The sequence below is a fragment of the Athene cunicularia genome (assembly GCF_003259725.1).
Source record: "Athene cunicularia isolate RWA chromosome 4 unlocalized genomic scaffold, athCun1 chr4_part1, whole genome shotgun sequence".
NCBI classification, from domain to species: Eukaryota; Metazoa; Chordata; class Aves; order Strigiformes; family Strigidae; genus Athene; species Athene cunicularia.
The window spans coordinates 8,491,259-8,509,598 of NW_020799098.1; the positions used below are offsets into that span (position 1 = coordinate 8,491,259).

The following is an 18,340-nucleotide window of genomic DNA, read 5'->3' on the forward strand; positions in this document are numbered from 1 at the left end:
TTTTCCCATCCATTTTTTCATCTGAGATAGTTGAGAGAGATCAGAGAACTGTGTTGGGGTTTTTTTGGGGTTTTGGGGTTTTTTTTTGTTAAACATTAACACCTCCCCTGGGGAGAAAAGAATGAGCATCTGAGGGCAGTAACCACTTAACCCCCCACCAGCTGGGTTCCTTCAGCTGAGTCTGCTGCTGTGCTAGCCCAGTGAAGAGATGAATGTGAAAAGTAACACCTGCTTCCACCTCAGTGCACATTCATTTAAAAGCACAGATCTTTTAATAGTAGATAACTGGTTTTACTAGTGCTTGTAGAGCTGGTGAAGCACAGGTGCTGTGACAAAGGGTAACAGCTGGCTCATCTGTCTGGGGTTATGCAGCACACCTACTATGTGTATGAATTTTGCTTGTTAGGAGACTGGAGGCAACAAGGTGGGAAGGTTAAGAGAGCCCAGGCACTGATTTCATGGAGCAGTTGAAGCTGGGTCTATTACAGTCAGTGGGCATTTCTGAGTGCCTGCTATGCTGGTGAGACCTCAAATGGCCATAAGGAACAAGTGCAGAAAGCTAAACATCACCGAGAAAGAGCCTGATAGGGAAAATGTAGCAAACAACAATTTTAAAAAGATAAGAGTTAACCAGCCACACAAACAACTAGACAATTTGAAATCAGCCCTGTAAAACATGAATTGCATCAGTTTAACCAGATTGTTGAACTGGGCCAACTGCAGAGAAGAAAGCTTGGAGTGCCACAGCTCCATGCAGGGAGAACAGGTACAGATCACACATCCTGCTCTCATGGGTGGGGGACAAATCAAGTGTCAGGGATCAGGGCAAGAACTCTGCACAGGAATTCAAGCAATGGGTCTAGTACTGGCACATCCAGGCATGCAAAAATGGGCAAGCTGTCTTCTGTGGCTGCAGCATGCTGCGCTGTTTGGCTCCAAGGTTTCACTGGCACAGTTTCATGCCTTACCAGTGTGGTGTGGTAGAGAAAGAAACAATTCCTGTGAGGTATGGTGGAAGTTCTGAGTTGCTTTTGTAGCTCTAGTATGAAGGACATCATACAGCAGGAAACAAAAGGGACATACTTGTCCAGAAATCAACCACTGTTTTAGTTGCACCTGTTTTCCCACAGCTGAGAGGAAGGCTTTGGCCTCCCTTTCCTTTACTTGCTCTTGTTTAGACTAGTAGTAATTAGTAAAGTTTTGAGAATGGAAAAAAAAATTGCATATTCCTTGAAGCATATTCATGTTAGTTCCTGCTCAGGTGGAAGAGATTATTGTATCACAGGAACCTTAATAACTGGAGCAGTTGATTCCTACTCAGTTTGTTCAGCTAACTGGAGAGAGACAGACACACAATTGGTTTTTTGTTTTTTTCACTGAGGAAAGCAGAAAAGTATTTACTTCTGAATGAAGCTGGGACTTGCAGGGGTAGACTTTTCCCCTCAATCCATTTCAGTACAGTAGCACAGCTGGGTTGATCAGCACAAGCAGCCACAACTCAAAAATTGAGGTTTAATTTCTCTGCACTTATTTTAGCTCTACAGAAACAGGTTGCTCATAGTTAACCATTTCCCCCATATGCACCATCTGTCTTGCCGCATGGAAAAAAAGAGGTTGCTTGCTGATAGCGTGTCCTAGGCTACCAGCCAGCATAGACTGGTTCTGTGTGCTCAGTCCCCCCGTAAGTTGTGTGTCGTCCTGAGCCTTGGGGTAGCAACAGAGACTTTAACGATTTCTTGCTATATTGTTGCCTTCTTCTCAGAATTATTAGAAAGACAGCAAGGATTCCACCTGGAAGGTAAGGAATGGCAGTTATTTTCAGATGGAAACTATCAGGTGACATTTGCTCTAGGGCTTCTCAGGTATTCTCTTCTGGTAAATTGAGGGGTTTTTTTCTCCTACATTTGGCTAACTAAATACTCAACCATGGCATTTCAGATATACTCTGGGAGCTGCAGAGAATAACAGCAGGTTTTAATGAAGTAATTCAGTAACTTTCTTTCCTACTCTCATTTGCTCTCTGCTCTGTGGCTCTATTGTTTTCCACTTGACATCTTACCCCTTGCTTGATCCCACCAAAGGATCTTGTTGAGAAATGTTTGCTCTGTGCAACGCTTACACTAAAGCACAAGAAGGAACTGACCTAGTTAACTTTGAGTCTAGACTGAGATCAGGGCTGTCAGGAAAAATTACTTTTAGATTAGGCATAGACATGGAAATAATTGGCAAATATCAAGTACTGTGACATTCTGTTTGTTTGTTTCTGGCAGAAGCATAATCAGGGAAAATTGATCTTAACAGAAGAGCACAAATCTGTCACTGTGATGCAATATGGCCAGACAAATATGTCCAAATTTAGGTTGTGTGAGCAGACAGTCTCACGGTAAACAACTGATCTGTTAGACTGGCCGTGAAATACTCACAGGTTCCTGTGTGGGCTGTTTCCTTTATCCCTCTTCATAGCGAGCTCTGTGACAGGACTTCAGTGAGGAAAGCTGTTCGGTGACCCTCAGACTTGTTTATCAGAAAAGCTAGTTAATGGGCCGTTGTCTCTGTGTGGGCAGGCTTTTCATACACTTCAATTTAATCTACTTTTTCTAATTAATACTTCATATGGCATCTGTTTTGGCAGATTTTTGGACTACAGCCTGGCACAAGGGGATATGGGCCAGTGGAGGAGCTTTCACGCAGTTCCAAGCCACAGCTTGTGAGAACAACCCTTGTCAGCTCCCACCAGGACACTGCAGCCCTCTGGAGATGAGCAGTCAGTCAGCCAGTGCTGCTAGAGCTATAGCTTTCTCCAGACCCTGCTGCACCTTTATCCTCCCATGCATCCAGGCAGTCCTCTCCTCAGGTACCGAGAGAGGAGTTTGATGAGAACAACTAGTACTGCTTTGTCGTTGAAGAAGCAGATTTGCTCTCTGTTGTTCAGTGTGGTAATAACACTTCTATTTTATCTCCCCCCTGACTTTTAGCAACAATGAGCTTGAGTAGAGAATGGGTCTTCAGGAGACACATAACTGTTGTGCTTGGAACACAAAAACCCATGGATATGAGGCTGTAATTCTTTATCCACTGATGGCTTAGTCATCTCTATGACTTGAGATGAAAATCTTGTGTCAAGAGAGCAGGTAGCATTAGTGGCACTTACAGTGGGGTTTCTGTTCATCTGCCTGTGCACAGGAGACAAGGCTCTCTTTCCAGCTTGCTCATCTGCCCTTTTTTCAATCCATAGAAGTAACAGTTGCTCATCTGCATCATAACTGTTGTCTTTGATTAAACCTCCCCCAAAACTTGATAAAATCTATTTTCCCCTTCGCTAAGACTTCAACTACTACTACTATTCATTGTTTTGGAATGAGTATTCCTAGTGTAGCTTCAGGGTGAAAAAGCTCATCCACCTGTTGGCTTGCCCTAATGAGCTAGTTACAGCAGGTGGCAGGAGGGGTGCTTCACACACTCCGTGGGTGCTGGTTGTCTTTCATTCTGTTGGTTACAAGGCACACAACAGCACTGATACAACCACCACTGCAGCAGGTGACTGCACCAGCAAGAGTTACAGGGGCAGGGAATGCTTTTAGGAAACCAAGTCTCATACCAAAAGTAAATTGTCCTTTTTCCTACTTTTGGGGCAGCTGAGAAACTCCTGCTTTGGAGTCCATACACACCTGCTTCCCAAGGACAAACAACAGCAGCATTATGCTGGCCTTCCTTCAGAGCAAATACAGCAATATCCCTACTTACAAATGGGGAAAGGATTATCATTTGCATTGAAAGCAGCCAGAAAGACCTTTATTAGAAATCCAGGTTTCGAGAAACGTAAAACTACACCATCCAGAGAACACTTGGTATAACATGAAGGCACCCAGCTGCAGAGGAGTGTCTAATTTTACCAGAGACAGAGAAGACCAACACTTACATGCTGAGAAGATGGCCAGGAGAACGACCATCAGTGGGGTCAGCTGGCAGGAGTCCCCTGCCTTGTAAAGGAAGAGCTCCATGCAGTACGCCGGCTCAGCGCTGCCTGCGGGGCAGAAGGCGTCGGGAGGACACTTCACTGGGTTCACATCTGGGCTCTGCCCAAGAGAAAAAGTAACTCAGCACCAGCAAACAGGGAAAACTGCAGAACGTTAACTAATGTGAAGGGAGATGACACTTCAGCATTGGAAAAAAAAAAAAAACAAAAACAAAACCAAACACCAAGAAGTGAATGTGCTATCATTAAATGCCCCTGTGGTGGTACTCAGAGTAGGGTAAAGAGCTGACAGTGTCATTATACAGCATGTCCATACATCAACCCCCCTCGTTAATGGGCACTCTATCCTCTGAGGTTCCCCTGTGAGATTGGGCAGCGCCAAGGGTGGCACAAAGCCAGACTCCTGGTGTTGTAACTAACCATCTCCGTCAGAGCTCTACGTTTAAGATAAAAATGGCATGAATTGAAGTGTATTTAGCTTGTCACAGGACAGCTGTATTTGTTAATCCAGACTCTCAAACCAGCTGATGGGGACTCACAGGGCAGTAGTGATTTTCTGGGCACAGGTCACAGCTCTCCTTGCCCCACTGTAATTGGTATTCTCCTGTCCTGCAGAGCTTGCATTTGTTGTCGCTGGGACCTTTGAATGTACCTGAAATGCCAAATAAGCACAAAATTAAGATCTGGGACTAGACCCCGGGGCCTTTGCAATTACATATGGATGATTCAGCTTTCAAAGCCATAAGGAGAAAGACCATTAAATACTTCATGTGCATAACAAAAGCTGAGCCTGGACTTCCGCACTTGCTTGGTGGCAAAGGGCCAGGGCAGACAAAAACCACAGGACAGAGGAACTAAAGGATATCTGGGGTCAGATCTTGGCAAACAGTGAGTCAGAGTATGGTGGGAGATGGGTTTAGCAGTGAGCTTTGGCTTTAAAGCAAAGGAAGGTTGGACCTGGAGGTCAGCAGTGTTTCATCCTCTCTAATTCTGAATTCAAACACCTTTTCCAGCTGTTTGAAACTTGCTGTGCAAAGTTTAAAAGCATGTCTCAGTTTCTTAGGCTTTGTAGGAATGAGGGGTCACAGAAGTCCTGAATCTCAAAGTGCTAGACATTCTTCTGTGTGTTTAAAATGCAGCTTCACTACAAGAAATCCCTGGTGCTGTCTCCAGAGCAGAGGCTGGCCCTCGGTGGCTGCAGAGGCAGCTGGACCGTGCTGCCTGCTCACCCGCTGCGGTTTGATGTTATTTAAAGATGGTGATGCAAGGAGCAGAGTCATGGCCTCACTTTCCCTCATCGACTGCCTCGGGCTAATTCTTGCTGGGTGCAGAGCATCCCCCCACCCCACTAGCAAGTCTGTGGTTTCATCAGCAAAGCAACCACCACTGATGAAGATCCTTCTTTGCTAGAACCGTACGGCAGCCCTGGAGTGCAGGTGACCAGCCTTCCTCTGAGCCACTAGCCATGCTGGCAGAGAGGTGTGGCATAGGCACAGCCTCCAACAGCAAGTTCTAGGCAAACTAGGAAGAGCCAAAAACCCCCAGCACCTTCCCCTCCCTCTGAGGGCAATGGTTTGGTCAGCTGAGGCATTCGTGATGGCAGAGGCCGTGTCCTCTGGGTCAGATGAGGTGAGTCTGGGGAATGAATCGCTCCTGGTGCAGACGCCGTGTGTTCCCATCTGGGCTAGCACAGCCCCCCAACCCCCTGTGGCAGAAGTTACCTGGTGAGCAAGGCATGCAGTCCCGCGCCGCAGCCTGAAGAGCCTCTTGCCCACCAGGACAAGGCGGACACACCGTGCAGCTGGTGGTGCTGGGGAGGGGAGAGGAGGCAGACAGTGCTGTAGGACAAGCACTTCCAAGCCCACACCACCAAAGCCAGTTCTCTTATTTATGCCCAGACTGAAGTCTCCAGGGTCTATCAGGAACTAAGCTTTTGTCATTCTGTGGGTATTCACAATGTCTCTCTCCAGTGTGGTTTCTCACATGTCTTAATTACAGCTGTGCACATGATGGCACTTCTGTCCTCTCTTTCATCGCTTATTGACATGAAACTTGTAGGAAGTTGCTCTCCCAGAAGGTTGCTATTCCTTAGCAAACTTGTCTAGGACTGGTCAATGGGTACCAAAGGGCATTGGAGACGGACCTGAGATACAGCCAGGTAAGCCCTGGGTCCAGTCTTGTGGCAATTTAATCAAGGTTCAGCAGAGATCTGCTGCATAACACAGGACAAGCAAGCTCAAGGTGAGGTCAGAAGGAAGGTAAGTATTCATGTGCCAATTCACCTGCTTTGAATATAAACCCCCAACCTCCACGCAGGCATTCCTACACAGCAGGGTGCGGAGCCCACCGCAAGGTACCCCACCAGCACCTCTCCCCAGCCCTCTCCCCCACCCTGGAGGTAACAGCTCAGCAGGGTAGTTTAGTTACTGCCGTCTGCACATCTCGACTCAGGATAAACAAACCATCAGATCAGCTTAAATCTGCAAAATTCAGAGCGATGCTCAGCTCGATCCCTGTGCCACCATGTGTTTGTTTATCGGTGGTGTGCAATGCCCACGCAACGCAGCAGTGTTGGCAAGAGGGGATGGCAGAGGTGGGCCGCAAGCTGATGCTCTACCACCACATTCCAGGGTACTGCCACACCCAGCTGAGACCCTCCACTGTACCATCCCTCTCTCACCAGGGCTCAGCACCAGTGTCCCTACAGCTGAAGTGACAGGTGACCTCAGCCACTACACTGGGTCTTCAAGCCCAGTGGCTAAAAGAAAACCACCCCTCCCCCTGTCCACCTGACAGCCAGCGTCACAAGCAGACTTCTTACTTGCAAAATGATCCAGGCAGACAAGGCAGACAAAAAGCTGCATTTTCCTTGGAGCTAAAATAGCCTGAAAAAGGGAAGAGTAAGGCTTCAGGATCTTTCCTCACCCATCACTGCCCCAACATTGTTGTACCTTTGCTCATCTCCATTTTACAAGCAACCAAATCAACCCCCCACAACACACTTCAAGTGGCATTTCATGGGATAATTCAGGATGTTTGGTGTTCTGTCAAAAGCCCTGAAAGAGTGATGTTTCCTAATGACCTCTGCCATGCTGAAGGAAGCATGGGGGCTCAGGCAGATTTCCATGGTGTCACTCTGGCACCTGAAACCCCACCAGAGACACCCATCGACCTTCCCAGCGTGACAGGTTGAACTGCAATGAAGCTGAAATAGGTAATCCCAGTTATTTAGCTGGAGCAGGTCTTTGGCCATGGGAAACCCTTCCGGTCACCCCAGCCCCTCCATGGGTTCCCCCACCCTGGGAAATCTGGGGGTACATCTCCTTCCCCCCTGAAGGGAAGGACAGCAGACTCACTGACCAGGATGGCACCGCTCAGCACAGCAATCTGCTGTTCGCTCTCCCTCCCTGCACCACCAGAACCACCAAGGGCAGGAGGACATGTCCTGCACTTGGGCCACAACCACTCCCTGCATCGCTACAGGCTCTGGGAGGTGTGGAAGAGAAGGATCTGGGGGTTCTAATTGACAAACAGCTGAATAGGAGCTAGCAGTGTGCCCAGGTGGCCAAGAAAGCCAACAGCATCCTGGCTTGTATTAGAAATAGTGTGGCCAGCAGAAGTAGGAGGTGACAGTCCCCCTGTGCTCTGCTCTGGTGAGGCCACACCTGGAGTGTTGTGTCCAGTTTTGGGCACTTCAATACAAGAGAGATATCGAGGTGCTGGAGTGAGTTCAGAGGAGGGCAACAAAGCTGGTGAAGGGCCCGGAGAACAGATCCTGTGAGGAGAGATTGAAGGAGCTGGGACTGCTCAGTGTGAGGAGGAGAAAGCTGAGGAAAGACCTCATCCCTCTCTGCAGCTCCTGAAAGGACGTTGTAGAGAGGTTGGTGCTGGGCTCTTCTCACAGGTGATTAGTGACAGAACAGGAGGGAATGGCTTTAAACTCCAACAGGGGAGGTTTAGACTGGACATTAGGAAAAAATTTCTCACAGGAAGAGTGGTCAGAGAGTGGAATAGGCTGCCCAGGGAGGGGGTGGAGTCACCATCCCTGGATGTGGCTAAGGGACATTTAGATGAGATGTTGGGGGATGTGGTGTACGGGAGAACTTTGTATAGTAGGGCTGATGGTTGGACTCGATAATCCCAAGGGTCTTTTCCAGCCTGAATAATTCTGTGATTCTGATTCTGTGCAGACCCTTCCCCAGAGCACAAGGAGTGAAATGCCCTTAAACACCCATGGCCTGGGCACATCTGTGAGCCCCTGCCACACGGACAGGAACCTCTAAAGGCAGGAGAGCAACACTTGGGAGTTCGGGTGGTTTTGGGGAGATGCCTGTTGATGCACAACACTGGTCACTGCCATGGGTCCACAGGGAACAGAATTAAGGTGCCTGTGTTCAGAGAGGAACACAGATCTGCCTTACACCCTTCAAACCTGCCCAGGTTTGCAACAAGCAGCAGAGGCTGCGGCAGAACACGCTGAAAACAACCTCCCTCTCCATGCACGAAAAAAGGAACTTTTAAAATTTATAATTGCATGATTTATGGAGCACCCCCACAGACTCCTCTGTGGTCTAACACAGCATTCAAATTCCCTGCATAAAGGGCGTGACGTACTGCAGCACTGTCACCAGTCAGACTTTTTTCCTCCCAAATTTAGCAAGTGATAGCCAAGGTTTAGGTACCAGCCAAACAGTTTGGTGGGCAGATTTTCAAAAGAACAGTTGTGCATGTATGAGGAGCACTTAATTTGTGTACAGAATAGCTGCTGCATTGCATGTGTTGATTAGGCTTTTACATAAGTAAATGCTAGTCTGTTTTGAACATGTTGTTACACTGTGAACACATTGTACCAGGCTCAGATTGCAGGTACAGAGTAGGTCACTGAAAACCCTGTTTTTAATGTCTGGGGAATAAGGAGAGTATTACACTTAATATTCAGACTGCAGAAGATTGCCTAACTGAAAACAAAGCCAGTTTAGACTAATTTTTGCCATTAAAAATAGGGGAATACTTTGTTTTCCTGTCACCCTCCTCCCCCTTGTGCTATAACCGAATTTCATAATCTTCTTTCCTGACTTTCTGGAAAAGGCTTTCATTGCAGTGTTAGTATTAGCTTGTTGCAAACAAAAGCATGACTCTTGAGATCTGTTCTTTTCATTTTAATAAAGATGTCAATAACAGAATGGGAAGAGAACTGCTATTCTATTTTTAGCCTGAACAAAATAACCTATTTTCTCTTCAGTGCTTTTAAGTTACCTGGTAATTGCATCTGGCCACGGGAAAAAGCATTGCATAGCCTGATGAAAATGCATTTGGGTTGAATACAAATCCAAGCGTACCTTTCTCACATGCTCTGCAGGCTGTAGCTCCGGACTCATTAGCGTAATGGCCAGGCGGGCAGGGAAGGCATGTGGTGCTCCTTGTGAAGCTAGGAGAGAAGGGAGCAGAGGTGAGTGCTATTTTAGTCACCCGAGCCTCTACCCACTTTTAAGAGGAGAGAGCAGAGCACAACTCTTTGTTTCACTAACAAGTCTAGAAATAGGGTAATTATAATGAAGGCGTTCAGGCAGAAAAACAACAACTTGAACTCGCCTGAATGTTAAAGGTTTGGTGAAAACAGAGTTTTCTGTAGTATTACAGAATTTCTGTATTATTAGAGAAGTCTGGTGGGCTTGGCAGTGTTAGGTTTATGGTTGGACTCCATGATCTTAAAGGTCTTTTCCAACCTAAATTATTATGCGATTAACCCTAAAGACATCCTCTGCCTGTGGACTATATGGAAAATGATGGAGTCTGAAATCTGGGTCTTGAAAAATGTGTTGTAGCCAGGCTTAAAAACCTTGGTTTAAAGTCAGGCTCTTAAATCCACGCTTGGTAATTGAATCGAATTGGAAAGATACTTGATGTTCAGCATCCATCAGCAATTTTAAAAGAAGCTGCTCCATTGTTGAAAGTCAGGTCACTTAGGAGTTGAAAAAAAAGAGCTAAACCATAGGCAGTGATGTGTGAGAGTCCTGACCTTAAATAACAGGGACTGTGGGAAAGGGGATGTAATATGTTAGACCTCCGGGAGGAGGGGGAGGAAAAGAGGGAAAGGCAGAGAAAGAAAAGCTATTGCATTCATCGCTGACAGAGCCAAATCCCCAACAACAAGCATGTGGGCATAAGAATTTGTTAACATACTCGGGAATGCTTTGGAGTAAAACAAGGACACTAATTCCTTCAGAAACCCCAGGGCTGAGCAAGATTTGTGGAAAAAAATAAAAATCAATTGGAAAAGTAGCAAATGCGTTGCTTAAAACAAAGCAATACAGGGCCTGTGCCAGCCAGAGCTGCTCAAAGTTTAGGGGATGTTGGATTCTCCAAATACCACAAAAATGTTAAACAATCCCATCGGAGCCCTGAGGCCTGGGCAGCTGCCATGGAAATGGCCATGTGCCCACTGGGTGCCCTCCCCTCCGCATCCCCTCACCCCCCCTTCTGCTGGTCCCCCCTCCAGCGGGCGTAAGCTGTTTGCTGACCCTTTCTGGTTCCCGGCTCTGCGTTGCCTTCTCCCACATCCCAACAGCAGCATTTGTGTGGTTCCCCGGGGACTGCTCCTGATTTTTTTTTTTTTAAAAGCACTTGGGGGGTAAATATATTAAGGCAGGACCTCACAGCACAAACAGCAAAGGGGGAGGATGAAGGAGGAAGCTGGCAGCCCCTCAAACCCAGGGGGTGCTGCAAACACACCGCAGGGTCAGGTCACCCTTCCTGCAGCCAGGTTTTGTTTGCTCTCCCCAGGGCTGATCTGAATGGCCATTCCGAGAGGGATACAGTCCTGGGAAGCACTCACTGCCCCTCCTGTCTCTGCAGCCACCCAAGGGACAAAGTCCACCGTTTTCTTGAAACGGACATTGGATACAGAAAGGGAAAACCCGATAGGAAGTGGTGAGAGCAGCAAAGTGTGTGTCCCCGCACTCGGAGGACACTTGCACGGCAGCCCCTGGACAAGGCAGCGTGCTGGAATTGCAAGGCTGGGCTCTGGCGGGGATGTCTTCTTAGCTTTTCCACACTGTATCAGCTAAACACATTGCTTTAGATGCCAGTGACTTAAAAGTAATGAGATCCCTTGGAGCAACAAAGTAAGGATTGAGAAAGTAATTGAGCAAAGCACAGAGATGAAGCCAGTTGGCCAGAGGTATCCCAGAGAAAAACTGAGGAGATGAACCCACACATCACTCCCAAGTGTCTCCCCATCATAAAAAATCCCACCCAAACACCTTCCCTCCTAATACATACAAAATGAAAATGCTGGGGGGGGGAGGGCAACCTGTAGAGAGTTGGAGCTGCCCCTGGGAAGCCCTTGGCACAAGGATATCCACACCAGGGTTTCCTGATGAGGAGAATTCAGCAGTACTGAAGAGACACACACCTTCCCACCTCCACCTGCCCCATAGGGAGCAAATTTGAAGCACAGACCAAAAGCAGACTGGGGCTTTCTCCAGAGGTTGGACAGTCTGTAGGTTAGTTTAACAGACACATAACTAATTCAGCTTTGCAGTGAATGAGATCCCTGACCCAGTTTGCCACAAAGTCCTGCAAGAAGCTAAGGAGCACACAGCCTCTCGCTGCTGCCACCAAGTGCTTTGCACCATGGGCGGGTGCTGGGGCAGTAAGCCCTGAGCTGATCTTTCTCTCAAGGGTGCAAAACCCTGTGCTTCCCCCTGAGAAACAACCCTGGCAGCACTTTTCCTACAGACCAGAGGAGGAGATTTTGCCATGTGGGAAGTGTTTTGAGAAAGCGCATCCACCACCCCATGTCCAGGAGCTCAGTCACTTACTTGGTGTAATGGCCCTGTGGACAAGGCAGGCACAACAGTTGCCCACTTTCAGGCTGGTAGTGGCCCAGCGGGCAGGAGGTACAGGCACTGGGGTCTATGCATGAGCCCCCCCCGCAGCACGAGCAGCTCAAGGTGCCTAAATTGGAACAAAAAAGTCAGGATCAGGATTGCGAGACTTGACTTAAATCCCTGTGCTCGTCAGGACAGGTCACTGCCAGGAATGCCAAAGTGCTGGGCTGCAAACCCTTCAGCAAGAGAGTCCTACAGGGTAGAAATTATTAATATTAATGCTAATTATGATGCTGTGCATCATTAGCAAGCTGAAGAACAGCCATAAAAAGATCTAAGGTCTCAAGTCTGTCAATGTGGATTTGTGGTAATTACAATGACTACTTTTTTCTCTTTTGAGGGGCCAGGAGGATTTTCCTTGTTTTCTCTCCAACACACAAACAAAAAAAGAAATAAACCCCAACACAGACCTTTGGATTACTGATATTTTAGGCTTACAGGAAGCAGAACTGAAGAGCAGAGGATCTGCCTTAAGCAGCAGCAACAGCTTTTCTTTGAGCACAGGTACCACGGCATTCCCACCAGACACAAGCTTTTAGCCCACTCTGCTCCACAAAACAAATCCGAGCTACACAGAGTGATGACGTGGGATTTGCTGTAACTGCACACATCAGACCTGCCATCCCACTCTGCAGGATCCAGTCCTTGGTGCTGCAGCGGCCAGGATGGGTAGGAGGAAAAGACCCTGTGGATGAACATCCTGTGCAGGGGGGAGGTGGGAATTACCTCCTGTCCTCTGAAGATCTACCCTAAAGATCAGAGCTGCTTTCTCCTCTTTTAAAAAGTGCCCTGCAGTGAGGGAAGTAAGCAAAAAGTACATGGCTCCTATTTTAGGGATTTTTTTTTGGGGGTGGGGGTGTTTTGTTTTTTTTTTAAAAAAAAAAGACACTGAAAAAACCCCCCATGTTACAACATAAATAACTTCTGGAAAAAGCAATATTATGCACTCCTGACCACAACAGAGGTTGATGGGGTAGTTTCTCGAGCCCAAGTGAAATATATTTGGCACTGTTCATTACAATGATGCCCTTTAGCGAATAAACCAGGTTGCACTTGTGTTACACTTTGTGCCACAACACAACTGCTTCTTCATCCTACTGTGAGACCAATACACAGCACAAGGCCAGCAAAGGCCAAGTTCAGAAAGGTGCAATGAATTAACTCCCACTCCTGCTGCCTGTCCAAGCCTCCAACACAAGAACACGTGCTGGTTTCACCTCCCTTGGCCAGTCACTTTTTCACCTAACGCAAGAGCCAGGGTGAGCAGAGACTCTTACCTTCGTTGGGAAACGTCCCTGGGGAGCAGCGGGCACAGGCTGTCACGTTCACACCGCTGCAGTTTGCGGGTTTGGCAGTGGTGAGGAACGGAGCTGCTGACAGGACTCCAGGAGATGTTGTCACACCTGGAGGGGACACTGGGGTGCTGGTGGATGCGGCCATCAGTCCTGTAGATGCTTGAGAAGTGGTGGTGCTGCCAGAGGTGAGGATGGTCACACCCGTGGTGGCGAGCAGAGTCTGAGCAGGCTTTTTTGTGCTTGGATCAGCAGATGGCACTGCTGTGGACACAACAAGGTTTGCAGAGGCTGACACCACGCCAGCTGACAACACTGCAGTGGCAGTTGGGGGAGCAGAGGCCATGGTAGCGGCTGCACTGGGAGGTACTGGGCTTGATGCAATGGGGACCTGGGTGGTGGTTTCACTGGCGGGTGCTGGGGTTGATGCAGTAGGGACCTGGGTGGTGGTGGTCTGGCCTAAAGCAATACCTAAGAGAGGGAAAAACATCATTAGTGGCCAAATTACTGTTCTTTCTTCAATGGAGGTTTCACGTTAGATCTTTGTCAACTGCTTAACCCGTGTGTCCTTGTTTGATGTCCAGAAACTCCCTTCTGCTATGTTCCATTACAGAAAAATACAGAATCAAGGAAGCAAACACTGGCAGCATCTGAGCATCCCTGGCACATGGCAGGCTTGTCAAGCAAATAAATTAGCAGGTCCACGAGGCCACAACTCAGTAGATGCCAATGTCCAGGAGGTCTGACTCTCCTAGATAAAAGGTTGTGAGAATTGCCTGAAACACTCAATTTTGTCAGTGACAGCTCCTTAAGACAGTTTACCCCAAGATCTCATGACAATATAATTTAAGATGCTTGTCAAGTAGGTGGCTGTTTTATCCCATCTCCGTTAAAGGAATCAGCAAAGAAAAGTCATGGGTTTAGGATTTTGTTTTAAGCTGTTCTGGAGATATATCCAATAATCAGAAGGGAACCCGCAGGCCAAGACTCGCTTGGATTCTGAAATCCCCTGTCAGAGCAGGGACAGCTGTAATCTTCAGAGAAAAAGGGTATTACTGCAGTTCCAGTTGTTTTGCCATAATACATACTGGACTGAAATATTGTCTGCTGATGAAATCCATCTCTCAGCACACAAGCAGGGGAGAGTTCTTCCACTCTCTGAACACAGGAGAGACCTATAAAACTAAACATGGAAAGTAGCAAGTTGTTTTTAATTTAGCAGTGTGGTACTAAGCAAAGGAAGCAAAGCAAAACCGAAGTAGCCAGCTTCTGCTACAGCTGCTGTCACATCAGCTTGAGTCAGAAATGCAGGGAAGGGATTTACTCTAAGATAACTGCAGCTTCTGAAAACATCCAACTTCATACAGCAAGAGAATACAACTGTGGCTGGTAACATGGCATTTACATGCTCTCCCAACCAGCACACATCTGCTAAGCCACCATAGCAAGAGAGCCTGCTGAAATCAAGTGGCCATTGGCATGGAAAGTAAAAGGACTATTTTAAAAAAGTGCTTTATGGGTTTTAAGGAGCCCAAAAAGCACAGCTGACACCCAAGAGTGGGATGTGGATGAGGAAGGACAGGGAACAGGATGAAAAGCTGGGGACACAGAGGGGCAGCACCATCAAGTGGCTGCAGAGCCACTGATCCCTGCAGGCTTTTCCCAAGCCCACTTCTCCCCCAGCCTTTGACTCCTCTCCCAATTTTGGCTACACCGTGAGAAGCTGGGCACCATGGGTACCAGTGGTATGAACAACAACAATGTGCGACCAAGCTGACTAGTAACTCTAGTTAAATTTCTACAACAAGATCAGGACACCGAATAAAAGAGTCCTTACAAAGTTGCGATCACATGGAGAGAGCTCGTTGGGAGTGCTCCCTCCTGTTGCATACTGCCTGCTTTGTACTCTACTGAGAGTGAAAAACACATCATTCTGTGACTATTGAGCAAAGCAGCAGATGAGCACCCAGCTGTCTGGGCCACTGCCCACATTTTCTTGCTGTGGCCCCCAAAACAGAGACGCTGAATTTAACAGCGATTATTTTGTGGCGTTTGTTTTTCCCAAGCCCAAATCCAAGTGACCTAGAGACGCCAGCACCAGCCCTAGGCAGGGAGAGCAGCTCTGCAGCACCCACAGAGGACACTGGTGCCTCAGCTGTGCCTCCACCCAGCACGGAGATGCCCAGTTTCCCTCATCTGCCTCACTTGCCTGAAGGGCTGAAGTCAGTCTACTCTTTCCTTGTGTCTGGTAATGAGCCGAGTCAGTCCCGGGTTTTATTAAACTAATCTCAAAATAAACACTAGCAGTAAGTCAAGAGCACCTTCAAGTTCTCCTGGGAAAAGCTCTCAGAAGGACCACTGGGATCAGTCTGATCTCCCACACAGCAGCCTCACCCCCACATTTGCTCAGCTCTGCCAGCCAGAGACACCACAGTGGATTTAGTCACCTTGGACTAATTTTTGTTGTTTTGTTGTTTTTTTTAGTTGAATATTGCCTTTTCCTAAGCTTTCCTTGGTTGGCTGGTTCTGGTGTTAAGTGGTGGTACTGTTAAGATGGAGGGGTTTTTTTTTTTTAAAAAAAAAATGAAAATACCTTTTCATAACATTTTGTTAAAATAGCCATTAAAGAGTTGCTTGCAAAACTCAAGTAGCCATCAGTAGCTTTCTGCTGCCAGTGCTTTATAAATTGATTTAAACAACTTCTAGAGAAAAAAGTGAAGCTGGAAAGACCAGTTTTGAGCAACTAATAAAAATAGGTGCTATTTTCTTTACCAGTTACAGTATCACAGGTGTGAAAAAACAATATTCAGACAACCTTAGCTGCATCAGAGCATTTTCTCTCCTGCACTTATACTATCTACACCAGGAGGTAGTGACTTTGCTTTCTAGACACTTTTTGGTTTTTTAGGGGCACTATGAGGCAATAAAAGTATCTCCAGTGACACTTCAAGGATAGGTCATTTTGTGTGACACCTTGGCACGATGTTTCTCTCCAATAGCCTTGAGGATGTCAGGGAAGGTTCCCAAACTCTTAACTACAAAGCTAACCCTTCCTGATTAGAAGGCGGGCAGCCCTGCAGACTTGCGAGGCACATGGACTCACAAAATGCAGAAATAGGGTGGACACTCCTTTATTTTTTTTTCTTCTGTCTTGCACAACTGCACAGACTGCCATTCTGGAAAAACTAATCACTCAAGCCAAATAAAATACAATAAAATCAACATCATCTCTGGTGAATTCAACAGGTGAATAATTGGCTTCTGAAACTGAGATTTCCCCAAAGTGTTTAATTTCATGAGTGCCAGACTACAGGTAGTACCTTGCTCAGTGCCCAGGCTGCTCTGGATGCACATAGTTAAGATTAGGCTCAGCAGGTAATTGCTCTGAGCAGTTTTGCCCCTTGTCAAGGAACTCTGTAAAGTACAAATTGTTCTAGCAGAGCTGATGGGTTCATACTCCAAAAAGGGAGATGACCGCAGGGCCTCCCGCAGCCTCTGACCCCCCAAATGCAGGTGGTCTGCAGTGAGAAGGGAGCAGGGCAGCACCTCACCTCGAGGAGCTTCCAGTTGCATGGGGCCAGACTTGCCCTAGAAGGTCCATAATCTGAAGTGCAACAAGTTTTGCAAATCCTACATAGCAAAAATATTAGCTATAAGATCATAGATTTTTTTTGTTGTTGTTGATAGGTAAACAGTACAAAGGGCTGAAAAGAACAAGGAGAGGAGTGGAGTCATGATTACAAAAATATTCAGGCATTTTTATGTGCTCTCTATCTTATGAAGACCCACTTACCAAAGCACCCCAAGGCAGTGCACATACTGGGGCATCCTGTTCCTTGGAGTTTAATATAAAGCCATGAAGAGGCCACTGCAAATCCTCAATATACAAAGTAATAGGGCTCTGTTTTTCCTCTTTTTCTCTCTCTTTATAAAAGCAAGTTTTTATATTTACCATATTCAGCCCACTTCCAACACTGCCTATCTTTCAACACTTATTTCCTTTCCTGCCTTCCCTCTCCTCTTGCCCTGCCCTTCTGCAGCACCCCGAGATGCTGAAGCACAGTGCTTTCAAAAGCCCATTATGGCTTTACCCACCTTTGTACTCAGCCAGCAAAAAGAAATGCTGCTTCAGGAGGACTTACCTGTTAAACACGCCGTGGTTAAGCTCCAAATCAGAGGAGAAGGCCAGGCACTCATTTTTCCCTGAGGAGTAGCACAGCTTGTCAAAAGGCAAGTCAGCAGCTAATCTCCTACACCCAACTGTTTATTCTCCGGTTTTGTGCCCAAAATTGTCACCTGACTCTGATCATGCGGCTCAGTCAAGTCAACCTCCCCCCAACAAAGGGGGTTTTATATTTGGAGACTGCAACAGGTCTTAAGACATTACTGGCCTTCTCAAAGTGTAGAGCAAACTAAATACTGAGCATAGGAACAAATCTAAGCCTCTCCTTGTAGTGTGCAGAAGTACATGCAAGAGAAGCGTCCTGGAGGAAGTGATGGGCTCAGACAGGAACAGGCAGAGCCACGCAGGAGCCCTGTGCCTGGCTGCTGGCCAGCCCCCCGTGACCTCGTCAAGTGAAAGGATTTCATTTTTTCGACACCCAGGATTTCCTGCAAGAAGAAAAACAAGAAGAAAAATAACCCCAGAAGCGTCCATAGTTCAAAGCAGCTCCCATTTTAACTGAGACAAGTCATGCCATAACCAAAACTCACCCTCTGGTGAGTGTAGAACTTTCCCAATCAGTGTTTAATTCCCTCCTTGCTGCCCCCAAGGTGTCAAACTTGATGCATCAAGTTGTTGTGGTTAGTATCAAATTCAATGACCTTGATGATGATGATTCTGAAGGGAGGGCATTAAGTGTAGTGAGGCCCCATCCCGTTTTCCACGTACTAGTGACTATCCTGTTTGCTCTTCACACCCTGAGGCTGGGTCCTCCTGCCTGTGCTGCCCAAGGACACAAATGTCCCCGTGGTTTCCTCACCTTGCAGCCCTGCTTTGAAACATTCCCCCCCCCACATTGCCCCATCTGTTAGCAATCAGCACTGCTGAGCCTCCACAGCAATAGAGGATTCCCTTCTGCATACAGCTGAGTGCCCCATCTCACACACATCACATCTCCCCCCAAATTCAGGGAGCACCTGGCTGCTCACATGGGATTGAAGATGCTCAGCGCGCAGAG

The 18,340-nt window shown here is 47.2% G+C and overlaps 1 protein-coding gene across 3 annotated transcripts; it reads right to left on the reverse strand.

The window, feature by feature from the left end:
* Positions 1-171: 171 nt before the first annotated feature.
* On the reverse strand, positions 172-17,901 carry LOC113479294 (mucin-2-like). 3 transcript variants are annotated; one of them, XM_026847084.1, is made up of 10 exons: positions 17,457-17,901; positions 17,303-17,363; positions 13,146-13,631; positions 11,800-11,935; positions 9,316-9,404; positions 6,798-6,861; positions 5,698-5,786; positions 4,516-4,628; positions 3,920-4,076; positions 172-1,791 (listed from the first exon to the last, which is right to left on the reverse strand). In XM_026847084.1, exons 2-10 carry the CDS (start codon positions 17,355-17,357, stop codon positions 1,640-1,642), a joined length of 1,341 nt encoding a protein of 446 aa, XP_026702885.1. In that variant the 5' UTR covers positions 17,358-17,363; positions 17,457-17,901; the 3' UTR covers positions 172-1,639. The 3 variants fall into 3 exon arrangements, with proteins under 3 accessions (XP_026702885.1, XP_026702886.1, XP_026702884.1); XM_026847085.1 differs by having other exon boundaries at positions 13,146-13,543; positions 13,592-13,631; positions 17,303-17,901; XM_026847083.1 differs by having other exon boundaries at positions 17,303-17,901.
* Positions 17,902-18,340: the final 439 nt, after the last annotated feature.

What these genes read in the sequence shown, in the direction of transcription:
- LOC113479294 (XM_026847084.1), bottom strand. Translation starts at nt 17,357, where the DNA reads ATGAGTGCCTGGCCTTCTCCTCTGATTTGGAGCTTAACCACGGCGTGT. An exon ending in AGGGACGTTTCCCAACGAAG is followed by an intron (nt 11,936 to 13,145) that starts GTAAGAGTCTCT and finishes GTTCCAATTTAG; the next exon opens with GCACCTTGAGCTGCTCGTGC. An exon ending in CAGAAAATCACTACTGCCCT is followed by an intron (nt 4,077 to 4,515) that starts GTGAGTCCCCAT and finishes TCTCTTGGGCAG; the next exon opens with AGCCCAGATGTGAACCCAGT.